General features: G+C 43.6%; 1 protein-coding gene across 1 annotated transcript in view; it reads right to left on the bottom strand.

Moving 5' to 3' along the window:
* Nucleotides 1–5,012: 5,012 nt before the first annotated feature.
* The window catches only part of SYNDIG1 (synapse differentiation inducing 1), a 45,784-nt gene continuing 27,223 nt past the window's right edge, over nucleotides 5,013–23,573 (bottom strand). The window contains exon 3 of the mRNA XM_088531229.1: nucleotides 5,013–5,383. Within this exon, the coding sequence (XP_088387355.1) occupies nucleotides 5,225–5,383 (159 nt within the window). The 3' untranslated portion in view covers nucleotides 5,013–5,224. The remainder of the gene's footprint in view (nucleotides 5,384–23,573) is intronic.

The following is a 23,573-nucleotide window of genomic DNA, read 5'->3' as shown; positions in this document are numbered from 1 at the left end:
GAGCAACTGGTGCAGGTTCAGTGAAGGCCAACATGATGACTGGGGGCTGAAGCAAAGATGCATGAGAAGAGGCTCAGTTTAGAGGATCAGAGGATCAGTTTGGCTGGAAGAAGAGAAGCTGAAGAGCAGATTTTGTTGATTACGGCTACTTAATGTGAAGGTGCAAAGAAGGTGAAACTGGATGAAGAAGGTGCCAGCAGACTGAGGGAGATAATCCTCCCACTCTCCTCAACCCTGCATCTAGAGCACGGTGTCCATTTTGGGGCTCACCAGTACAAGAGAGACATGGAGAGACTGGAGTGAGTCCAGCAGAGATTATCTAAGGTGGTGAAGGAGCTGTAGCATCTCCAATATTTGGAAAGGCTGGGAGAACTTGAACTAGTCAATCTGGAGAAGACTCATGGAGATCTTATTGATAGGTATAAATATCTGAAGGGAGGGTGTGCACAGGATGGGGCCAGACTCTTCTGAGACTCTTTTGAGATAGACAGAAGAGCATCCATAATTTGCCACATCAACATGATGACCACATGACTGTCAAGCCACATGTATGGGGAGAATACCCCTTCTTTCTGCTGAAGACTCGGCATGGGCTATTTTGCTGTGGCTGAAACTGTCCCTCCACAGGACATTTCTGACAAACATTCTGTGCTTGTAGGAGGGAAAAGCATCTGAGGTGTTGCGCCAGGAAAAAATGTTTATACACACACATATCTATACATATAACCATACATATATCACACAGACACACAGGGAGAAATCAATAGGCTTGTCCTCCATTAAAGAAAATATTGCAATGAATTTCACTGAAAAAAAAATAGCTTAATGCCCAACAATCATCTCCAACATGGGCAACAGATCATGAGAGCTACATTTTGCTGCCACTGTGTGTCTTTGAGCCAGCTGCTCACTGTCGCTGCCTTTTTCTTGCTGCCAGCTTTGCCTAATTCATCTTTTGCCAGCCTGAAAACCAAGTATTGAGCCGAGGCTGGAGGGGCAGGGAAGATAACCCTGAGAGAGGTTGTAGAGTCTCCTTCTTTTGAGATATTCAAAACCCACCTGGATCTGACCCTGTGCCACGCGCTGTAGGTGTCTTTACTTGAGCAGGAGGGTTGGACTAGATGATCTCTAGAGGTCCCTTCCAACCTCAACCATTCTGTGATTCTGTGATAATGGTCCTGCCTGGGAATGGTATTGACATGCCCTTAGGTGTCCTGTGTGTCACAGGGTTGCATCTGAAAGGCCCTGGCCCCTAGGAAGGCAGCTTTTTACCCATCTTGGCCAGGTCTAGGTAAGTTTGAATATCCCTGCTGCCCTCCAGAGACTAGTAGCTCACCTGAACTGTCTATGAATTTGTCTGGAATAACTCTCTCATCTGAAGGCCCTAAGAGATGAATATTATGGTGGTCTGCATGTAGGACCATTGAGGAACTCAGGTTGGCAGGGACTTCTGGAGGTCTCTAGTCCAGCCTTCTGTTCAAAGCAGAGTACACAGATCTCTTGGGTTAAAAACACACTTCAACCAGCCATCGCTCCGAGTGCTGATACAGGAATAGGTTAAGACGTACACTGTACACCTATGCCCTCTGCGTGCTCCCGTGTGGAGCTCCTGCAAGCCTTCTGTGGGTCGTTCCACATGCACAGGCCAAGAGGGAAATTCATCTTAGCCTCAAGCTGCAATAAAAATTGCTCACAGCTAGCTATATATTCCCAAATGGAGGCCCAGAGAATCAGCGGAGGCATCAGGTTATGAAATCTTGTCAGATGGCAGATGTAGTATGTAATTAGTCTCTGACCCAGCCTATTATTTGCTGAGAGTCTCTCTGTTCCCTTGAGCTCTGAGACTTTCACAAGGAATTTTCTTTTTTTTTTTTTTCCTTCGTTCCCTCTCTGTGAGTCTTTCCACGGCTCTCCATGCATCTTCTGAGAGGAATCCACAATGACACCCTATATTATAGGATTAAGTTAGAATCTGCAGAACCTGGACTTTACAGGTTGAATGTTTTCCTAGTAGTAAATCTTACCTGTCACTATAGCCCATCATCTCCTAAGGATATCAGTGTCAATTCTTTTGACAACTCCTGACTGAGCCAATATGAGATGAAGCTTTCATTTCTGAGAGGGAAGCATCAAGATAGCTGCCATATCTCGCAGAAGGGCTTCTCTCCTTCCTTTCTGGGATGCCAGAGCTGAACAGTAGGTCAAAATGTGAGAGGACAGGGCATCCTTGTACCCCCAAAGTGAAGCTTCTGAAGTGAAGTGAAGATATGAAGTCTCTTTTCAGCCTGGAGAAAACATAAAGGGACTCAATGGCTTCTGAATGACAGATACGTTCATGCTGACCTGATTGACAGGAAAGTGGATTCAGTTTCACAAAGCTGCTTTAAAAAGGAAAAACACCTGAAGTCATTTTCCCAGTATTTTTCTATAGAATAAGTGAACTTCCAAGAATCTATCTTTGCTGAGGAGTTCCCTCTGGGTACTTCCTCCTAACTGCCTCTGACCTGTCATTCACAGCAGACCTATAGCCCCTACCTCTTCTCCCTGCTCTCACAACCATTTCTTTCCCAGGATTTAGACACTTTCAGGATTAGACACTGACAACTATTTTGGGACTTGTGCCAGGTGCTTTTGTAGCTCAACAACTGTTTGGGCTGACGTAGGTAGAGCTGTTGTAGCCAGTTTTGAATGGTATGGCTCGTTAAACAGTGGGAATCATTGCAACAGCAATTCATGAAAATACTTCTCTGACTGATTTCACACTTCTTTCTCCTCCCAGAGAGGCTGTGCGGGCAGGCAAACCTGTCTTTTGTTGTTCTTGAGGTGTGAGTTTGATGCTCCATGTGTACGAATGTGCACTGAGTTCTGGTGAAGCCATAGAGCTTTCTCAGTGCACTTCAGTCATCACATCTCCTCATCTGACTGCACAAGGAGGATCATGTCCTTCTCATCTGGGATGGCTCTACAGGCTTGCCCAGAGCTGCTGGTCCAAGAAAAGCCACCAGAGTAGAAGGAAGTTGTCTGTGGTCTGTAAGTCAAGTAAAGGAAGCCCCTCAGGTTTGTTTTGACAACAGCCTGCTTCAGTTTCTTGGGTGGGTGGTATGTTTTAGCTGCCTTCTCAGTCTAGTTTTGTGAGGTGTCTTGGACAGTGTTTTGAGAAGCAGTGTGGAGTTGTGTCTGTTCAGAAAGGGGACTTACTTACAGCTCTTCGCAGCCCACTGGAGACTGAAGAGAGGAAGATATCCTTGTAGGAAGTGAATTCTGCTTCCTAGGTAGATATAAGGCATGACACAGCCCCAGAGCACCTTATCCTCATCCAGTCCTTCTTGCTCTTCCACCAGCTGCCATTGCTCCAAGGAGCTCTCCTTAAATGTTTCCTCTGTCTCGACCCTATCAAAGTGTGTGGCTATCCTGAAGCCTAAGAGCCTCCAGACTATTCTATCTTCTGTAAGGGCAACATTCAGCCTGTACAGCCATCGTGAAAAAGCATAAGGCAGACCCTCTACCAGCAAGCTTGACTTAAAAACACTTACATTCTTCTTATTTTTTACTAATACACAATGATCCTGTAGTCTCATGGTACGCTCCATACTGCTCTTCTTCCCCCGGGCCCTCCTCACGTTCATCCGAATAAAATACCACACAGAGTGTCAGCAGCTGTATACCATGTGTTTTAATAAACTGTGTAACTAGCAGAAAAATAGTTTTGGATGTGTTAGTCCTCCTCCCCCCACCCCTTAAAAAAAATTCAAAATGAAAATCAAAACAATACCAACCCGAAAACATAAGGAAAAAAATGGTCACAGAGGAAAACAGATGCAAAATACAGAGTTGAAACAAAAGGTCTTTGATGACATTTGGGGTAAAGAAATCATATTAATAAAACACTAGGTAGTGAATAAAATTATTATTGTTTTGATCAGTTTTTTTTCCTCTCTTGATATGTATAGACATACATATATGTCCTCTGAAAAACCCTTGGTGGGATGAAATGGTATATCCAGAAGACAATGAAATAAAAGGGGCAGTTGTGGGGAAGGATTAAAAAAGAAAATAATGCATCATTGCATTCACTGAAATAAGAACAACGTTCAACTCCCTTACAATATACCATTATGGGGCTGCACAGCAAGATAATGTCACATGTTGTCCCTCCATGGCTATGCCAAGAGTCCCTGGTCCATGGATGAACTGTGAGTTTGTAATCTGAGTGATCTCAATCACTGCTATGTGTTCGAGCAGTACTTCAAAATGTAGGAAGCATTTATTCCCCTGGTTAATTCCCATGCTTTTCCATGATTTTAAATTTCAAGTTGATGAGTATTTCAGTTTGCTTTTTTTTTTTTTTCTCCCAGGTTTCTTGTGTTTACTTCTGCGCAGTTCTCCACAGCGACCCAAATGAGCCCCATGCCACAGGCTGTGCCGTTATCATGGTGTGACTGGATGGAAACATTCATTTCTCAAAATATCACTGTCTACTTTGACCTCACCATCGGTTTGTGAAGCCAAGTCATGCAGTAACCCCAGCTGCTTTGCACTGGCTGGGCCTGTGGGTCACCTCTTCATCCAAAAACAAGGAAAGGAAAAAGAAAGGAAAAATATATTTCATTTCCTTTTCTTCTTGCATGGAAACCTACCAATACAAGAGGAGTAGGTAATACCATTCTATGCTGAGGTCTCTGCTTCACCCTTAGGCAAATCTGTCCTGCATTTAGGGGAAAAAAAAAAAAAAAAAAAGTTTCCTCCTGTTGGTATTTGTTGTTATCATGGTCTTTCAGAGAACCAGCCGCTGTCCAGGCTTTTCCAGATTTTGATGCCGTGCTTAAGAAGCAAACTAAGCACAAGCTCATGCTGGCTGTAAAGTTCATGGTCACCAACAAGGTGTTCAGAGAACAGCAAGGGTACCAGCTTCTTGTAAACACCATATTGCGAGGAAAGCAAAGCCAAACACCCCGTCTCCCATATCCCCAAATTGCTCCATTCTTTCCTTTCGTTCTTTCATTCTTTCACTGTTTCTTTTCTTGTAGAGGTGTTTGCAAAGAGACTTCTTGGAACTCTCCTCACCTCAGCCCATCTTCCCACCCTACAATAACACACAAGACCATCTCATCCAGTACCTGCCCCCAGAAGGTGTTTGTTTGTCTCTTGGTTGTTTTGGAAAACCATGCAGTCTGATCTGCTGTAGTGTGAGTGCCAGGTGGCTGGTTCTCCCCTTTCCTGAGGTTCATAAATGGTTGTTTTTGGACAGGTAGGCAATAAGAGCCACGGCCACCCCAACATAGATGCCAGTTCCAATTGTGATGGACAGCACAGCCAGGAAGAGCGCTCGCCGGGAGCTGGAGCTTGCGTGGTGGAAGTCCCCTTTGGCCACGGCTTTGTTTGTCTGCAAGATATACAACAACAACAGCACAATATGTTTATTTGTTTCACTGAAACTTCCTGACATATGACAGCAAACTGGCTGGAATTTTTTCCAGTCAAAAACTTCTTCGGTTGAGTTCGGTTGAATTCTGTCATCATCTTCACGATGATGACAGAATCAATATCAAGCATCTCAAGTGGCTATAAATTGCCTTTAAACTTGAACTTATCCTAGGATTTAATACTGTACCTCATTCCTCATTCCTGGGAATGTGGATAGATGGATTATACGTCTTCTGCTAACTCTGCCATGTTCCCTTCAACAGCAGTGACAACCTTGTGAGAGTTTGCTGGGATTACTCTCTGCTTCTAAGTTTCAAGACAGTTTCCCCTCTATTTTTTCCAGTTTTGTCTTTTTTTTTCTTTAAACTATCTACTACTCAGATGTACATCAGCCAAATGACAAACTTCCAAGCCGAGAAAGAGACTTCTGGCCTTTCTGTCACTGACTTTATTAGGAAAACTGTCTCTTCTCATTCATCAACCTATTTTTTTTAAGCATAATGTCTTATAAATGTTTCAGGAAGAAACAATGTCAAACAACACATTTTATGAGAGAGGCACAAGGCTACAGAAGGGAGGAAAAGGATAATTTCCAAACAGCAACATACAAAAAACTCCCAGGTTTACACCCAGGGTCATGTTTCCTAGTTTAGATGGGAAAGACATCCTATCTACTTAGCAAAGGATATCAGGGCAGGCTTTTTGTCAGTGGTGGCCACTGATTTTTTGAGCATCTTTTCTGGGACTGCCAAGGAAATGAACAAACAAAAAAAGCAGAGCCTTTTCTAAAAAAAATTCCAGGGGCTTTGGGCTTATGGATGCATTTGTTAGGAGGTCTTAAAAATCTTGGCAAGGAAAGCAGAGGAAGCTTTAGAGTGGGATAAAGAGTCTTTCAGCCTTCCTCAAAGATTTTCTCCAAGTGTCTGCTATCCACCAGAGCATTAATGAAAGGCTTGAACAGAGCAGCTTCTATTCACTGAGGTTAGGTTGGATTTATTAGACAAAGGGTAACTTCACAGGGCTGAAGCTATTCATGCCTTTGGATAAAGAGAGGTAAAGAGCTTCACCTCCCCAAATGGAAGGAAGGTTTGAAAATATAATATTTCAGTTGGTCATTTCTGAAATGTCAGGTTGTATTATGGAAAATCCTGCAACATTCTGAGCTGACCTCTTTTAAATGAAACTTTGTACAGTCACAAACCAGCATCTTTTTCCCTTAAAACATGACCTAAATTCAAAGAGGAAAACAAACCATTATCCAAAATATCAAATAATATAAAAACTTGACAATATGTCCTGATTTGGTTTAATAAAACAGGCTGGATCTATCCAAAATGATATGTTGTGCAACCCAAAGGCTGATTTGTTCAGCACTAATGGCTTCTTTCTCACAGGATCTTCAGCCCAGGGACAAACCTCACAAAACCAGCTCTTTTCTTGAGGAGCTTGTTGAGGATGGTCCTGACCTTTGTGAAAAGATTGTAGTTATGGTGAAAATCCGGTTTCTCACTGAAATGTTCAACCCAGAGTAAAACATATTTCATGTATTGACCAGGTGTTGCCATGGAGTGGAATCATTATGCTACAGTTTGAATCTGTCCAGAACTTTCACAGAACTTCTCATTTCCAAGAAATTACTGAATCTTAGTGGTTTTTTTTTTCCCCCTTTGGATCTAACGCATATTTTGTGATCTAGAAAAATCAAATTCCAAGTAGATTTAATTCTAGAGGCAGAGACCATTAGTGAGGGCACCTAGGAAAGAAAATTTGCCACTCCTCCTTTAAAGCATTCAGAAGGGCTTCCACTGAGATGGAGAATTCCCCAACATGGAAGCCGTCCTCTGTGAGTGTAACCCCAGGCAGAAAGGATTCCCCTATGATTCAGAAAATTCTTTGTTGTTTTTTTCCTCTTTAGTAAAACAATGAGGACAAGAAATGTCTCATCTACATCAGAGACTGAGTGAAAAAACTACCATTTCCTTCTTCTGTAATGTGCTTTTCTTGGCAATGCGGAGAGCGTGAAAGAAATAATCATTAAACCCTAAAAGAAACGAAAACATCTATATGCAGGCAATGGTTGGGTTGTTCACTTGTCTTCATAGTGCCTGTACCTCAGATGTTTGTAACTGAAAGTTAAAACTTAAAAGGATTTTCCACCTAAGACTGGAGTCAGGTGCCATAGAGAGACAGGAAAATGCAACCACTCAAGTCTGCAGCATCTGAAAATGACAGATGTGCAGAGAGAGCGATGTGTTGCAAGCACTTTTAGGCTTTTGCTACCAGCCAAAATATTGGGAATTCATGCAGAGAAACAAATTCAGCCTTCCCTTCTGAAACATGTTTATCATCACATGTTTTTTTTATTATTATTTTATAATGCCACTTCCTGTAACTTTGCACTTCTGGTTAAAATTACCCCAGGTAAAAAAGACTGACGCTGTCTCCACTTCCATTAAACAGCCCCATCATGGACACTCACGGCACCTGCGATGGACACCCTTGAGTGCCAAAGGCACCTTGATCTATTCAGAAGCCTTGTCTAGGATGACAAGTCTGGAAATCCTTCCAGGAGTTTATGCTCAATTAAAGGTGGCATTTGGGTAAAGTGCAGTGCCAGGGGGACATTGTCCCCCAGGGCTCTGGGGACAATGCGACAAATGATAAAAGGCAGTTTTTGTCCAGTTGTTCATCCCCACTCTGGAGATGCATTTGCAAGAACTCCTCATTGCAAACTCAACTCTGGCCTCATTTAGCCAATGAACCAATATATGCTTATATTTTCCTTCTCCCTCCCAGAAGCAAAGCCCACCTATGAAAATTCCTGGGCTGAATCCTTGGCAGGTATTAACTGGTCTAGCACAGGAGGATAGTGCAAGGACTTGTGCAAGAATAAAAATGCAAATGTTCTACTAGGAAAGGCCTTGATGATTCACTAAAGCCAAATGTTAAATTAGCTAAAGCTAAATCCTTTGATTTAAGAAAGTAGGGAATCCAAGCAGCTATATGGATGGGCTTAAACGTGGACACAGAAGTGAGTGCTCCACCTAGACAGAATTTTAACTGTGGATTTTTATGGTGCTTCCAACCCTTTGCTTCTTCCTTTCCTTGCTAAGACTGTGGCTGGCAGCCAGGTGATTGATGAACCAATTTAAGGCCGTCTTTGGGCAGCAGGACCAACAAGCTTGATAAACACAGCGGGTGACAAGTGCAAGACATTGGATAAATTACAAGTGAGGAATAATTCATCACATCAGCATGAGGCGAGCTTTGCCACTGCATAGCCAGAATATGACATAGTTTTTCTGAAAAGGGTTCATATCCCTCGGCCACCACTGTCTTTTGGTAATCCTTTGCTCTGTGTTTCCCAGGATGCCCAGGCCTGGCCATCAATTTGCCAACTTGAGGCACAGACTGTGATGAAGGGACTTCAGGATTGAAAGCTGGAGCTAGAGCAAAGACCAGCCTCCAAACAATCCTGTCTTCTAGAGGCTTTGGAAGTTGAAAGCCTGTTCTGTTTTCTGTCAAGCCATGGAATTGGGGGGAAGGAGACCTGAAAAGACTTTCTTACTTGGTTTAATTGACAAAATGAATATCTTCTTGACTGGAAACATTTTCAAGGATTTTCAAGGAACGCCGCTGGAGTATCTACTTGAGCTTCTGCAAAACATATTCACCATGTCTATGGACTGCATGTTTTAGGGTCCAGGGGAAGATAAATACTGCACTTCCACAGCTGCAAGGTTTTAAAAACCCCCACTGTGCTGTATCCCACAGAGCCTCATCCATCATATTTGCAAAATGCCTCCTGGGAGGCTGTCTGTAGAAAGAAGAAACACATTGGTCACAATTGTTAAACCCACCTCACCTCTCTGAGACTAGAGAGCAGGAATGGCCCATATAGTGGGAAGACAGGCTACTGCCCCATTTGCTCAGGTGACATAAGGGTTTATTTTCACTCTCTGGGAAGATTGGCTGGCAAGGGGCAAGGATGCCCAGTGTCCATGCAGCTACAACCCTGAATATTACTTCTGAATATTACTTCAAAGAAGGCCTCAGGATGAGGTGCAACTCATGAAGAAACTGCTTCTCCTCCCATCTTTTCTCCTTTTCTGCCATGCAAGAAATTGGCCACTGCTTTTGATTTGTCCAAACTGTGCCTCAAATTTCTGGGTGGTGAGATCATCCCCCTTCTGGCCTGTGCCGCTGACTTTCACTGAGCAAAAGGACTTCAGAGCCTTTGCTAAAATTGCAGGTGGGAGAAGGGATTTGCTTCTGGGTCTTGAAAGATAGAAAGGAAGTTCCAGTCAGTGGGGAAAGCTGCGAAGCTGCCTGACACCAGGCACAGGGTAGCAGATGGGGATGTGGCAGGCATGTCTTCAACCCTGAGGAGAGCTCTGTGGCATCTGGAGTAGGGTTATTGCAGGAGTTATTGCAGCCCTCTTGGCTCTGCAGGCAGAAATACTGGTCCAAGCAAACGGTCCTTCTGTTGAGCATTTGCAAATTCCTTTACACTTGTAGTGTCATTAAAAAACAAAAAAATCAGCCTGTTGTTCCTTGTCTTTTGGGTACTTAAGGGCTCTTTTGCAGGTTTTCACCATTTCTGCTGGGAAGTTGGCCCATGTGTTGCTTGTTGGAAAGGGGATGAACTGGGAACAGCTTTTATTCCTGGAAGCTCAGGAAAGGATGAAGAAAAGTGGATGTGACTGGAGAGAAGAGGGTATGAATGCTTCTGCATGACCAACTTTCACGACATCCTGGTTTGAGCCTTCCGATCATTTCAGTATCAATGTTTTCTGCTGGAATCTGAAAATATGACACAGGCTGGGATGCTACTCATGGTGGGTGCTGCCTGGCGAGTTGGATTGTGTATTCAAGTGCAGATAAAACTATAAATGTCCGAGTGAGTTTTTGACACTTGGGAAAACAAGAGAATAATGATGAGAATGGCAGATCTAAGAGCTCTGAACGAGATGTTTTTAGACGAGCTCCACAGCAACAGCAGTTCATTTGATTGCACTTGAGAGAATAAGACTTCAGCCTGCAAGATGAAGACTTTTTTTTTTTGTCAGATAAAGGAATTTTAATTCTTAGATGCTTAAGGTGAAGATGTTCTCCCCTCCTCCAATTTGCCTCTAGCCCCAAGCAGAATTTGCTGTTCTGTGATGAAGCAGGAGGAGAAAATCTGGTAAAGTTGACGTGTGGTGAAGCCTTCTTGTCACACACAGACATACGCTCACACCGACTTACACATAGCAGACCCAGGCTTGTGCTTGGACACATTAACATGTTCACAATCTACCCAAAGGTTACAGGCAGCTTCTCAGGTACCAATTATTAATGGCCAGTTTGGTCCCTTTACAATTTGGGCTCTTTTATCTTGCCAACAGATTGGTTTTCCTGTCTTCTGGCTGTGACTCCACAGCCAGATGACAGCAGCACACCATGGATGTTGTTGTGAAGGTGTCTGTGCCTGGGTCCCTGTTTTAGGTCCCTCAAAGCTCTCGGATCCCTTGTGAGTGGCAACAGGGGGATAAGAAGCCCCAGGCAAAATGAAAAGTTTCACACCTGGGCTTAGGTGGAAAACTTCTCAGGGTGAAGACCCTGGTGCACACCTGTATGATGCCTGCTGCAGTATGGTCTCATTCACAGGATGTAAACCACACTACGGCACATACCATTTTTCACTGTGCGTATATATATATATATATATATATACGTATACATTAATGTGCAATTTGTTTCCAATTGAAAATAGGATTTGTTTCGCTTTGTTCGGAAGCATATTGACATGGGATGCTTCAACGTTTTCAGAATGTTCTTTTGAAAACCTTCTGAAATGAGAAATTTCTCAAAACCAACCCTTCTCTAAAAATAATACCTACGTTAATATCTGTAGTCTTAAGAGATCAAAGAACTCTGGAGGACAATTTCTCACTTGACTCCAGCACTGGATATTGTGCATCTAACATTGAATTGCCTTTCAGCAATTAACGCATGTTAATGAGTAAGGAGAAAGAAATAGAGTTAAGACACTCGCCCTATCCAGACACCCACCAGCATCTACCAACAGTAAGCAAGACACACATCTCCACCGGTGGAAGAAACTGGAGGGCAAGCTCATCTCGACTCAACTCCATGCTCAGTAGAGGACAACTCAGTAAGTTCTCATTCTTTAATAGAGGGGAAGATCATCAGGTGACCTGGAATAATTCATTTGTATTTGTCACCGGTGCTGTCAGCATGGAAATAGGAGGCTTAACCTTGTATTAAGCTGTCAACACCCTGACATGACCGCTCCGTCTTTGCTGTGACTCAGCGTCTGCAAGACAAGAACTCCATGTTCTCCAGCAATGACATATCAGAGCGTTGTCACACCGGCCCTTACTCAAACACCGCTTCTCTCTCTTACAAGTACTGTGTTCCCAGGTGGAGAATCCTCTGCTTCATGGCACAGTGACTTAGTGTGCATGGTTGGTGAAATGGCTGTAGTTCAGCCCCTGCTATTCTCCTGCAGGCTTCTTCCCCTTTGGTCTTCTGTAGCTCATTTCTGCTTCTCTTATTGCCCTTTTGCTCCAGCTTTCCTCTCTCTTGGAGATGTGGTGGATAGATACGCTGACTTACTTACAGTCTTACATATACCATGTGTTTCAGCAGCAAAGAGAAATGGCTGAGAAGCTGGGGTGTAGGTGTCTAAGAGGTGGCCAGGAAGCAGCAGTCTCTTCCAGCAGCTAGAAGGAGCCTAACAGCAGCCAAAGAAAACTGGAGAGAGCTGGCTCCTCCTTTTGCCACATGGTGAGCAAGGCAGGAATTCAGTGAGGTACCAGGGGAGTTTTCCAGAAAAGATATTGCCAAGCCACTTAGCAGTGGGTCACCTCCTCGAATGCTAACACCACCTTCATGAGCTGCTGGCATCCCAGGAAGACCAGCAAGACCCCACACCTGCAGTGCCTTAAGCAGAATATTGACAACAGCTGTTGGACTCCTGTGTGCAGAACTGCTGTTTTTCACCTCTAAAGCTGAGAGCATCTTAATTATGTCCAAGAAAGTCCAAGCCGTGAGGGAGAAAAGAAACTGCCTTGAGATGTTTATTCCACAGATTTTCCAGGTTTGGTACTCTTTTCTCCCCCAGCATCTGACTAGCACCTTATAAAACTGCCCCCTTAGCTACAAGTTTGGCTCCCCAAGTCTCCTAAAGCCATGCTAAGAGACAGCCGCTTTTGGCTTGCTGAGAGGAGCCAAGCTGCATCAGTTCTCATGCCGGTGAGCAGGAACCATTTTATTTTTGATCTGTGGGGCTCCCAGTCAGAAGATTTTTCTGCTTTGATGATAAGTGCTGGAACGAACAGGCTGCCCCAAAGCTCCCTTTAACAAATTGCTCTGCAGACATAAGGCTCTTCCTCAGCAGAGACACATTGACAAACACACGTACGTCTGGGTTGTCTAACTGGGGCAGCACGAATTACTAATCAGGATCTTTCTTAGTGACTCTGTGGGGTCATCAGCAACATGGCAAAGATTTCTTAATATCAAGTTATTGCACAGCACACAAACAAGAACATAAAGTGGATCCACTCTTGCCTACTGCACATACACAGCAAACACCTTGCTACCTGCAATTACATTGGCATCGCCATGTCTGCCAAAAATAAGGACAAATAAAAATCAAGCATCCGTGCCACACTTCCAGGTCATAGCATCTTTGACTATGACTTGGGTTACCAGACATCAGCTGAGCTGCTCATGGTAGAGAAGTGGCAGCAAGCGAGCAGGGTGTAGGACTGGATAGCGATAGAAACAGGGTGGATGCGGACACATACAGTGGAGCCATGGCAGGTTGGCCGTGCTACTCCAAACATCTCCTGGTCTCATATCCCTGTTGCATTCATCTCTTAGAAAATTTCAGCAGACGGTTGTTCAGATGGGATAGGACTAGATAATACACTATTTCAGAGTGCTGTCTCTCCCTCTCGTCTCTCTAGCCCACTGGGCAAAAAAAACCCAACAAAACAAAACAAAAAACATGGTTCATGATTCAAATACATCCTCTGCTAAAACACTCCAATAAAATATTCATGAACAACTGTTTTCATTATTTGCTCACTGCTAAATGACTCCACCATAGTTACACAGGCAGAAGCCTGAACCAGATGCCTGCTGCCAGTGCTTCTCCTCCTGCTCCCTCTCTGTGTCTCCCTCTCTCTGAATTCTTGGGGATCCACAGGATCCCTCATTTTTTTGTGGAATTTTCAAGTCACCAACTTTGATTTGTACAGCACCTAGCTCAGTGGGGATCCTTGTCCTGGACAAGAGCCGATGGCAGTAATAACAGTACAACCGTATCAAGAGCATCCTGGTGGCACTAAGTTCATCACCCGCACTCTTTTCCTCCATTGGAAAACAGCAAAGGACGAGGATCTAACCCAGTTTGGAGCAGGATAAATGTCATTATAGGGCATTTTTTTATATATCCTTTTTTTTTTCATATCAGAACCTTTTTGCCCTCTCAGTTCAGACATGAGGTTCTCAGAGTAGCAAGAATGTTAACAGAGAATAAGAGTACACACAGAGTATAAGAGTACACAGAGTATAAGGCCATTTATGTTACATTTTTGCTTACCTTTCTACTTCCCGCTACAGAAAAGGCATTGGCTGATGCAGGAAATACTACTTTTTCATACAATGGAGGGTTGCACTATTCCTGCTCAGTTGTATTACCTGATCTAGTTCCTCATCTAAAAAGCAGGACCATATACAAAGCTTTTTTAGACTGTAAAGTTATGGCAACAGGGCACAACACCATCACTTCGGGTGAGAGTAGGGACTATATGACTTTGTTCCTGTAAGTGTTCCTGTGACATGTTCAGACCTCCTGCTTTGATTTAGACCTTTTTTTTTCTTTTTTTTTTTTTTTTTCTAAATGTGCATTTGTAGAGCTGTGGCTTTTAAGGGTAGAAGATGTTTTTAATTGGTGCTTGGTTTTGAGTGATGGATTAATTGCATTCATTGAACTATTGAATTCAGGCTGGTTGCATGCAAGATTAAATTTAGGAATATTCCTTGGTCTGTATCTTAATTAAGGACCAGAGTTTTGATGCTCACTTGCATTAAATAGAAATGAATGATGTACTTTTGGAAACAAGGCACAGTGTAGATACCTCTAAAGCAATGACTAGATGAGTGGTAGCTTTATCATCAGTGCAAAAACACAGTCATTGTAGATACTAGGCAGCAGCTTTAATAATATTTGGCGTTTTGCTGCTGTGACTTGAGTACACTTGGGTTCCTTCTTGAAAAGCATATTAGCTATTTAGATTACAAGTGCTGCTATTTTTTTTCATTGTTCTAACAGCTTTATTAATTCCAGGTACCAGCTTGTCAAGGGCCAGAGCATGAGGTGTGCGTTTCTTTTCATGCTGCTGGAGCACAAATAAGCAAGCAAGGAAATGTCTAAAGGAGGGTCTAAAGATACACAATCATCTACCAGCTTTCAAAGCTTCTGCTATTAAAAATAATGGTAAATCGCCCTGGTAAGACATTATTTTGCATTCCAGGTACCACAGGGCTGCTGAGGAAGATAAAGTAAGTGGCGTTTTTGGAAGACTTGTGCCACTGTCGTCTTTCAGCAAATCAGGCCATGAAGTCATGCATCACAAAGAAGCCTATTCCTATGGAGCAGAGATCTGCAAACCCAAATGATATGAAGGTCCTCCAAAGAAGTTCAGGGATGTATTACCTAGAAATGAAGGCTGATATCCTGAGGTAGGAAAACAGTGTCTTCTGCTCATACAAGTTCTATTTCTAATTAGAAGGGGCAGTTAATAGGGTGGATGGGTAGCAGTTACTGCATTGGGTCATGGGCTTGAACTCTCAGGTGCTTAAAACATGTTGCCTACAGTCATGTGAAGCTTTTTCTGCTGCATGTGGCTATCTGCCCATCTAAGACAGGGAGGTGCAATCTCCTCACTACAGCGTGAAACAACTCAGACTGAGATCTCTGCATTGGCAGTTCTTCAGTGGAGCTGGGTTTATCTATGTCCATATGCCAAGCCTGGATATTGCCTGTGCTTCTTGTCAGTAAAGAGTGGAAAGGCAAGGTCGGAAATCTTGCTGACAGATTTCCCACTAAATTATTGGTACAAATTGGTACAAATTGGACAAATGGTGACTGGAGCGGAGTCTGTAGATGGAGCAGAGCGGATGGGTTAAGAGAAGTCAAGGATGTCCCCTGAAGACCAGGCTTGCATTGATACCAGTCATTCAGGAGGTCAATTACACATCACCTTCACATGCAGGTGGCTAGGATAGTGCTGGTATTTTCATTTCATTTTAGCTGTTCATCTGGGAGTTGAGGTGTGTCAAGTGCAGAGAGGCCAGAGGTGACTAATTGCTAATGTCAGTCAAGATTTTAGTGAAGGAAAGAGAAAGTGAGAGTGAGATAGGGATCCATTTAAGAACCATGGGACTGAGGAAGTTCTATAATGGCAAGAGACTGAAAAAAAAAAAGGAACTGGTAATTAAATACCTAGGTTGAGTGAAAGCAGGTAGCTCTCTTTGGTGCCCCTAAACTTCCCAGAATTTTTGAAATTTATTGCCTTTGGTATGCTATATCAAAGAATCTTCTACCAGGAAATCCTGCATTCTTGTCCAGAAGATCTCCACACTGTGTAGCAGATTGGCAAATGTGCTTTGATCCAGCCAAGCAGTAGGCACTTGGTCAACTCTGACTTCCCTCCTGCCCTGCAGAATCCTTCCCTGACTGTTGGTAATGTTAGATGGGTGGAAAAGTCTTTGGCATGGATTGGCTCTGCCAGCTGTTGCCTTGGCATGGCGAAGGTGTTAGAACAGAGCAGGAAGACTCCCAGTATTCATCTTTGATGCAATGACCCTGGTAGAGGAAAAGAGAATACGGACAAAGGCCATTTCTGGCCTGGTCCACACACAGGCTTTATGGCCAGAGAACAGTCATGACCAATGTATTAGCAAAGATATAACCAGTGTGGTCTAAAGCACTGGTTCTCACTTCACTGGACCATGGGCCATCACCTATCCTCAGACTTTCTGGGGTATGAGGTACTTCCAACACTTACTTACATTAAATGAAACACAAAAGATCACATCTTAGATGCACACACATCCATGCATACTTGCACACACATGTGTAATCCCTGATGTAAGCAAAATGACTTTAAAGCACATGCCATCCCTGAAAAAAATAAGTTCATAAACCTTTGTATCAAGTTTTGAGTGAGGATCATTCTTGTTTTTAGAGGAAAAACTGCAGCTTTCCTGCCAGCATCAGCTGATCTCTCTGCCGAGCGGGGGTGGCATTCGTGTTTTCAAGATGGGCCTGGGTTATTTGCATGGAACTCAGCTCTTCCTGCTGTTGTTAAGCTTCCTTTGAAACTTTCTGAAACAGTTTTTTTACACCCGCCCACGCAGAGAATGACACACTCCCAGGGCTGTTTTGGGGAACGCAGCAACACACTCCTGCCAGGAAGCATTAGCAGCGTGATCTGAGACAGCTCTCGGTATCTGCACTTGCTTTTCCCCCAGTTTTCCATTAGAGGAGCCGCAAGGGCACTAACACACTTTGTTGTAGGACTCTCCTCTAACACCAGGATTTAGCTTTCATGTCAGTAATCTTGGCAGCCACGTGCAGAAGAGATCTCCAGCATGAATTTTTGCGGGATAACAGGAAACCTATAGGGTGTTTGGGGCAGAGGGAGTTAAAACAGGCAGGCAAATTTTGTAGATGCACCAGCCAGAGCAAACCTCTCTCTTTGCCCAGGCTGTGACATAGGCTCTCTTTTGCCATCCCCTCACCTGGGTTTTCATAGCTAGTCAAGAGGGTACCTTGAGTTGCCCCTTCTACAGGGCAACTGCCCTCAGGCCTTGGCCAGAGGTCCCCACCTTCCCTGGTATATAATTAAAACATGTCATCTGCAGGGCAGACCAGAGATGGCTTAAGATCCGGTCAAAAGAACAGGTCCCCCCTTTCGAAAGGTCCTTATTTAGATACCTCTTGGTGGGAAAAAGATTGGAATGGGAATCCTAAAGGTTGAATAAAGCAGTACACAAATAAAACACACACAAATTGTGTCCTACTTTCATACCCAAGTGAGGATTGAATTTAGTGGTCTCTTTTCACAGGAGGTTGGTTGGTTTGTATTCTTGGAGGAGTCTTCTGTAATGTTATCACGTTTGGAGGAGAGATCACTCTTTGCTTTTTAAGGTGAAAGGAAAGATGAAAAAGAGGGAGATGACTGCTTGCTCCATCAGCAGTGCTGCTTTCCCCTCAACAGATCAGAAAGCAGGATAAAAAAACAAACTTTGCATAATATGAAAAAAATAGAGACAACAAGTGAGATGTAAGACCTAGGTGAGACTAGGTAAGGCTCACCTAGTCCCATATCTTGTTTCGAGTAGTAGACAACAGCAGATGCCTTGGGAAGCATGAAAGGGCAGGGCAAAGAGGCTAATTCCCCTAAATAGTTTCCCAGTCTTCAAATAACATTGCTTGGAAGGTTGCTATGGAACAGAAACAATGTAGGGATCTCTGATCCCTTTGTTTATTTTCCTCCTTTGTTCATTTCTTTTTGACCGTGAAGATCTCAGGAGAAATATCAGCCTTGCTAATAGAATTACTGACAGATCTTAAATATTAATACACAATCTGCCTTTTGTAATTCTAAGTCATGTTTCAGATGAGGGTGCTGTGAAAGCTGGTGCTTGCTTGCAAGATCCAGAGGAAGAGGATGTGCACTTCAAAGGGCACGTGTGTGCAGGGTGCAGAACGTGCAGAAGAGATGATGAAGAGGTGATGTGAAAAGATGAGACTGCTATGGAGAATACAGTAAAAGTGCTTCTGCTTTGCGTGGGTAGGTCACAACAGATCTACCCAACGTGTAGTTGCCAGCTGCACAGATGTAGCCCCAAGAGCTCAAGAACATGGGCCTGAAGGCAGGTTTCTCCATAGTGCTTTCTTCAGAAGCAACCTTGCAAGGCAGAAGCCTAAACCCATGCAAGCAAACAGCTGAGCCGGGCCGGGGATTTCCTCTCAATGGGTTTCGTGGTTTTTTTGCTTCTTTATGGCATTTGACAGAACACAATTGCTCTCTGTGAAGATTTTGCTGAGGATATCTAAAAAAAGTGCTGAGAAATGGAAACGCTCCAATTACAATACTCTCCTGCAGTGCTCCAAGGGAGCCGCAGTTGGTCCACCATCTGTTTCCCTTGTTCCAAAGGCCCTGTGTCCCCACCTAAACTGTCTCTCCACCATGGTGCACTGTGACCAGAAACTCCCTGGATCCACCTGCCAACACTCGGGAACAGGAATATAAAGCAGGATATTATTTCTGTATGAAGACATGTAGCCCTTTTTGTTGCAAACTTGGATTTTCAATTGATTTGCTTTGCTTAGTGCTGCCTTGCCACTAAAGCATTTTTTTTCTTGTTCTTGAACGCTTTCTTGAGGGAGGGAAAAAGAAAACAACAAGAAAAACCCACTGCTTTCAGAGTTGTCAAAGGGTTGTCAAACCCTTTTTGATGACAGTAAACATATCAACACAGCCTGCCAGTATGAACTGATAATTATTCTTAGTCATTCAGTTTGGATTTTCTCAACATTAGGAAGACCCACATGTGCAAACAGTTTTGCTCTCGCTGTATTGAAAAAAAAAGCTATTTTCTGAGTGTAGGGGATTAACACAATAAACCATCAAGGAAGTAAAGGCCCCTTCACAAGACCACAGCATTGACCTCAGTAATCCTGCAAGACCAGTGAGCTTGTCATCTAGGAAGGGCATGAAAATAGTAGATTATTTACAAATCTTATGGGATACCTCTACCAGAGCAAGCAGAGCTGTTTTATCAGGTTGGTGAGATGACCTCTGCTGATCAAAGTATACAAAGCGCAGGAGGCAGTGATAAAACACAGAGTTTCCAGCAATGCTCACTCTATAGCTGAAAGCAAGGAAATCAAACAAGGAAATCTGGCTGCGTAGATGACAAAAAGAAACTATTGCAGCTAGCAGGAACGATTCCTTTTTTTTTTTTTTTTTTTTTTTTTGGCAAAACTGTCACATAGCATTTTCTGGTAAGACTAGGTCTCCTGACTTGCAAGTTAAATTTTGAACTGTCAGACCCATCTCCTCAGAAGCATTTTCATCCTAAAGCAGAAGTTTTGAAAAAACATTTCTCCAGATACAGTATTGTTTTTTCTTCAAGGTGAAGAAGAACCTGCTGGTGGTAAAAGGCAGGTACCAACTATGTACTGCAAACTCTGCTCTGGTCTTTGAAGAAATTAGCTAGTTTTCAGTCTCGTTTCCACCTGCGCAGGTGGGAAGAGTGTTACTATTCTGCTTGCTAGTAAAGTTGTCTAGCAAGCCGAACAGGAGAGCAAGGAGTAACTCTCTCCAAGATTTGGAACTGGCCTAGCTCAGAAAAGGCTGCATACACACCAGCATAAAGCAGCCAGTGAATTAATTCCCAAATTCAAATTCGTTGCAGAGCACATAGCAGAGGCACAACAACAGATCAAATCGATGTGTTTCAAAGTGGCATCAGGGAGGATGTCTCAAGGTCCTTCCAGCTCTCTATATGAATGCCACAAAGTTCTTTCTGACTTTCATCTGAGCATCAGCTCACCCTAAAGTGCATCATCTACCCTGATAAAGGAATTTTCCCTTCTCCACTTCTAGAAAGCTTTGCCTGAAGTCCTTCACAAAGCCACCTCACTGCAATCCAGGATTTTTTTAACCATCCTGCAGTGGATGTGGTAACATATTTATTCCTGCCTTGTTTCCCTTTGCCTTTTACTTACTTGGAAATTCTTTCTGCATCTCTCCCTGTTCATCTCTTCCCCAGTATTTTTCTCTGCTCTAAAATAGCAAGGAGCTGACAGAAAGTTTAAGGCATTCAGGAGCTGATAACACTGCTGCACACTGAAAATGCAGGCAACAGCAAAGAAGGCAGGGCTGGCTCAGGCAGAGAAAATAATATGTATTATGCTGAATTTCATGTCAGGATCAGGAGGCTCTTTATTACATGATTTTCTTCTTTAATGCTCCCAGCAGAGCAGCAAATGCGTATATTAGACCTCTGCAATGCAATCTATGTAAATCACAAATATAAGGCCATGTAATGCTCCCTCATGGTGGTCCAACATCAGCATCATCACCATTAGCAAAGCCAAGGGGGGGCCATTATCGCCTTTGCTGGCGATGAAGGGAAAGACTTTCGCCGTGCTTGGGTTGCACCCCCGCTACTCAGCCACCCTGCAGAGCCAGTGCATGCTAAAAGGCCAGCAACACTTTTTGTCACTGAGGTGCTGGCATGAAAGCCGAGGCTTTCCAAGCAAAGGCCCTGTGAAGTAATCGTACAGTTTCCTCTGTTTTCTTGTGCTGGAAGTACCTTGGAGGAGTTAAGCCTTAGGAAGCAGGATTTATGCAGTGACTTCTGCTTAGAAATGGCCTCACAATCAGAGGAAAACTGAAAGAAATTTAGTGAAAAGGATTTTCTGATGAGGGGGTAGAGCTGGTGGAAAGGGCCAGGGGAATCCCCAGGTAAAGCCCTTTCCCACCTTAGGACACTTAATAAATTTTAGAAGATGAACACAGGAAAGGTCAAGACAAATGTTAGCCATAAACCAGATATACTCTACACTCACATTCCAGGGAGAATCAAGCCATAACGAAAGAGATTCAGTGGTCCCAGAGGTCTTGCCCTTCTTCCTAGATGGGGTTTTGCACCAAAAATGAGCTCCCTGCTTCCAGGCTGTACCCAAACTCAAACTGCCCAGTGCTGCTCTGTCAAAAACACCGAGGGATTGCTGGACCAGCTGTTGTTCATTGTTCACGTTTGGTTTCTCCTGGTTACCAGTTACCATAATCCAGCCTTGGGTGGTGGAGGAAGACCCTAATCCCTCCTTCAACCCAATTCTTCTGAAGTTCCCAAGAAGATATGATGGAGGCAAAACTCTGCTACGCATACCAGGATGGAGATGGTATTATCTAACCTTGGGAATTTTTGTGCTTCTTTCATCCCTCTGAGAAATCTGCACACAGGCACCTTTCGTTCATGCCTGCCTCTGAGGCAGAGAGTTTGCCTGCTGTGAAACCTGCTGTTCGAAGACGTTCTGCTAGAGGAAAGCTGGTTTATGAACCAACTGGGGGCCCTCGCTGGTGAAACCATCAGTTGTACATAATTTCCCGTTAAGAGGCATTTGCCTCCTGTGGGCCATGTTAATGGAGTCTGACTGGGCTGTGATTTGGTTGTCCTTAGCCAGTAGGTAGGCAGCAGCTCCCATTTGCCACGGGAAGGCAGGCTGCACACTAACGATCCTTCTTCGCAGGGACTCGCATGCTGCGAGCTCTCACAAACATCACCGTGACAGGCAACTAATGAGAAAAGTCAGAGCATCCCTGTGGGGGACCATGCATCAGCAGGCCACTCTGCCAAACCGTTAAGAGACAGGGGCAAATTTAGATAACTGCAGGACTGTGGCTGCAGCCGCAGACCTGATAGCTTGGCCTTTCGGTTCTTCATTTTGCTGGATTGCTCATCGGGAGAGCAACTCTCAGATTCACTAGAGAGGTTTTTCCCATGTTCATGTGCAGCTGAAGCTATAGGAAAAGTGACCCTAGGAGCTGAGGAGTGACTTGGCCACGAGTGCAGAAAGCAGATGCCAGAGGCAGGAGCAGGATAAGGGTCCTTGGTGGGTTTTCATGAAATTAGGTATCACATGTGGTCAGAAAACTACGAAGTTGGAAAGGTTACTAGCAGAATGGGTATGCTGGTGCAAAGCTGTATGGCCAAGTCCAACATTCCTGCAAAAACAGGCTATGAAGAGCAGTCAGAGAACCTAGATTTGTGACCAGAAGTAATAGCAGAGATGGTGGAAAAGCAGTAATTCTGTAAGGAGGAAAATGCAGAATTGGCAAGGAGGATGCCTGGCTTAGGAGTAATTTCAGCTCCTAGGTGGGAGGTACTGGAGCAATGTATGTGCTGAGTAAATATCTCGTTTGCTTGTATTGCATTTAGTAGCCCCAGGTGTGAGGTAGTTGGCCACAACCCTGTGGCACATCTTCTTCCCTTTGCCACATGGGCATCAAAGGTCTGGGCATGTCAGGCTCTCTGCAAAGGCACAATAGCAGGCCATTTCTCTGCCTTTTTTATTTGTTTTTGTTTGTTTTAAGGAATGTCCTTCACATTGTGGTTTTCCAGCAGAGCAGCTTTCATTCTAGCAGCCACATTTTTGACCGCTCAACCTGACAGGTTTCCAGTCACAGATGCCCTCAATTAGGGATGCTCTAGGACTTTTTTGTTCAACGGGTGGTTCAGGAAATCAGTAACACTGAAAACTAAACCATTAAATCTGAAAGGAATTGACCAAAAAAGGCATGTGATGAAGCCTTGGGGAAAGTAATGGAAAGAAGAAAATGCACAGGCAAAATGGGTAGGTCTGGAAACAAGTTTTTTCTTATAAACCCTCTTTCAGCTCCCACCAGACAAATCTCTTTAAGCCTGATTTGATGCCACCCATAGATTCTCACTAACTTCACAGTCTTTGGTCTCAGCCCCATGGTGACACACAGAAATGGCTAACAATCTTAGTCCTTCTTATTCTTTAGGAGAACATTGTGTCTGTCTATAACATGGTTTTCTTATTTACTATTTTAAATAGCAACCCCGTGCTGGCAGACAGATGGACAGGATGAACTTAAAGGTTTTTTACATGCCTAATGTCTATGATTTTATGAGTCATTTCGGTGAGAAGAAGAGGAGATGAAATGTTTGAATGGAGCTAAAAAGACATGACATCATGGCTCTGTTTACTTTCCTTGGAATTAGTAATAAACTGAATTATGCTGAACCACTTATCATTAACAAAAAATCTTTAACTTGCTTTTTCTAAAATGTTTCCTTTCCCTCTTAAATCAATTCACTTGAGAAAAGCAAGAGGCTTTTGGTTTTATACATGAGACAGAGCAACTTGACCATTGAACAAATAATGGAATTTCAGACATCACAAATGACTCTCAGCCATACATACATCTAAACAGCAGCTGAAATATTTAGCTGCAGCCTTTAGCAACATTTCTTTTCTGGCTGCTCACTTGAACATCCTGTACTGCTGCGTTGGCTAAAAT

Source organism: Tinamus guttatus, unplaced genomic scaffold (assembly GCF_059628265.1).
Source record: "Tinamus guttatus ecotype Peru unplaced genomic scaffold, ASM5962826v1 Tinamus_guttatus_pri_ptg000403l, whole genome shotgun sequence".
NCBI lineage: Eukaryota > Metazoa > Chordata > Aves > Tinamiformes > Tinamidae > Tinamus > Tinamus guttatus.
Note: the sequence above shows the minus strand (reverse complement) of the source record. Positions and strands in the feature narration are given on the sequence as shown.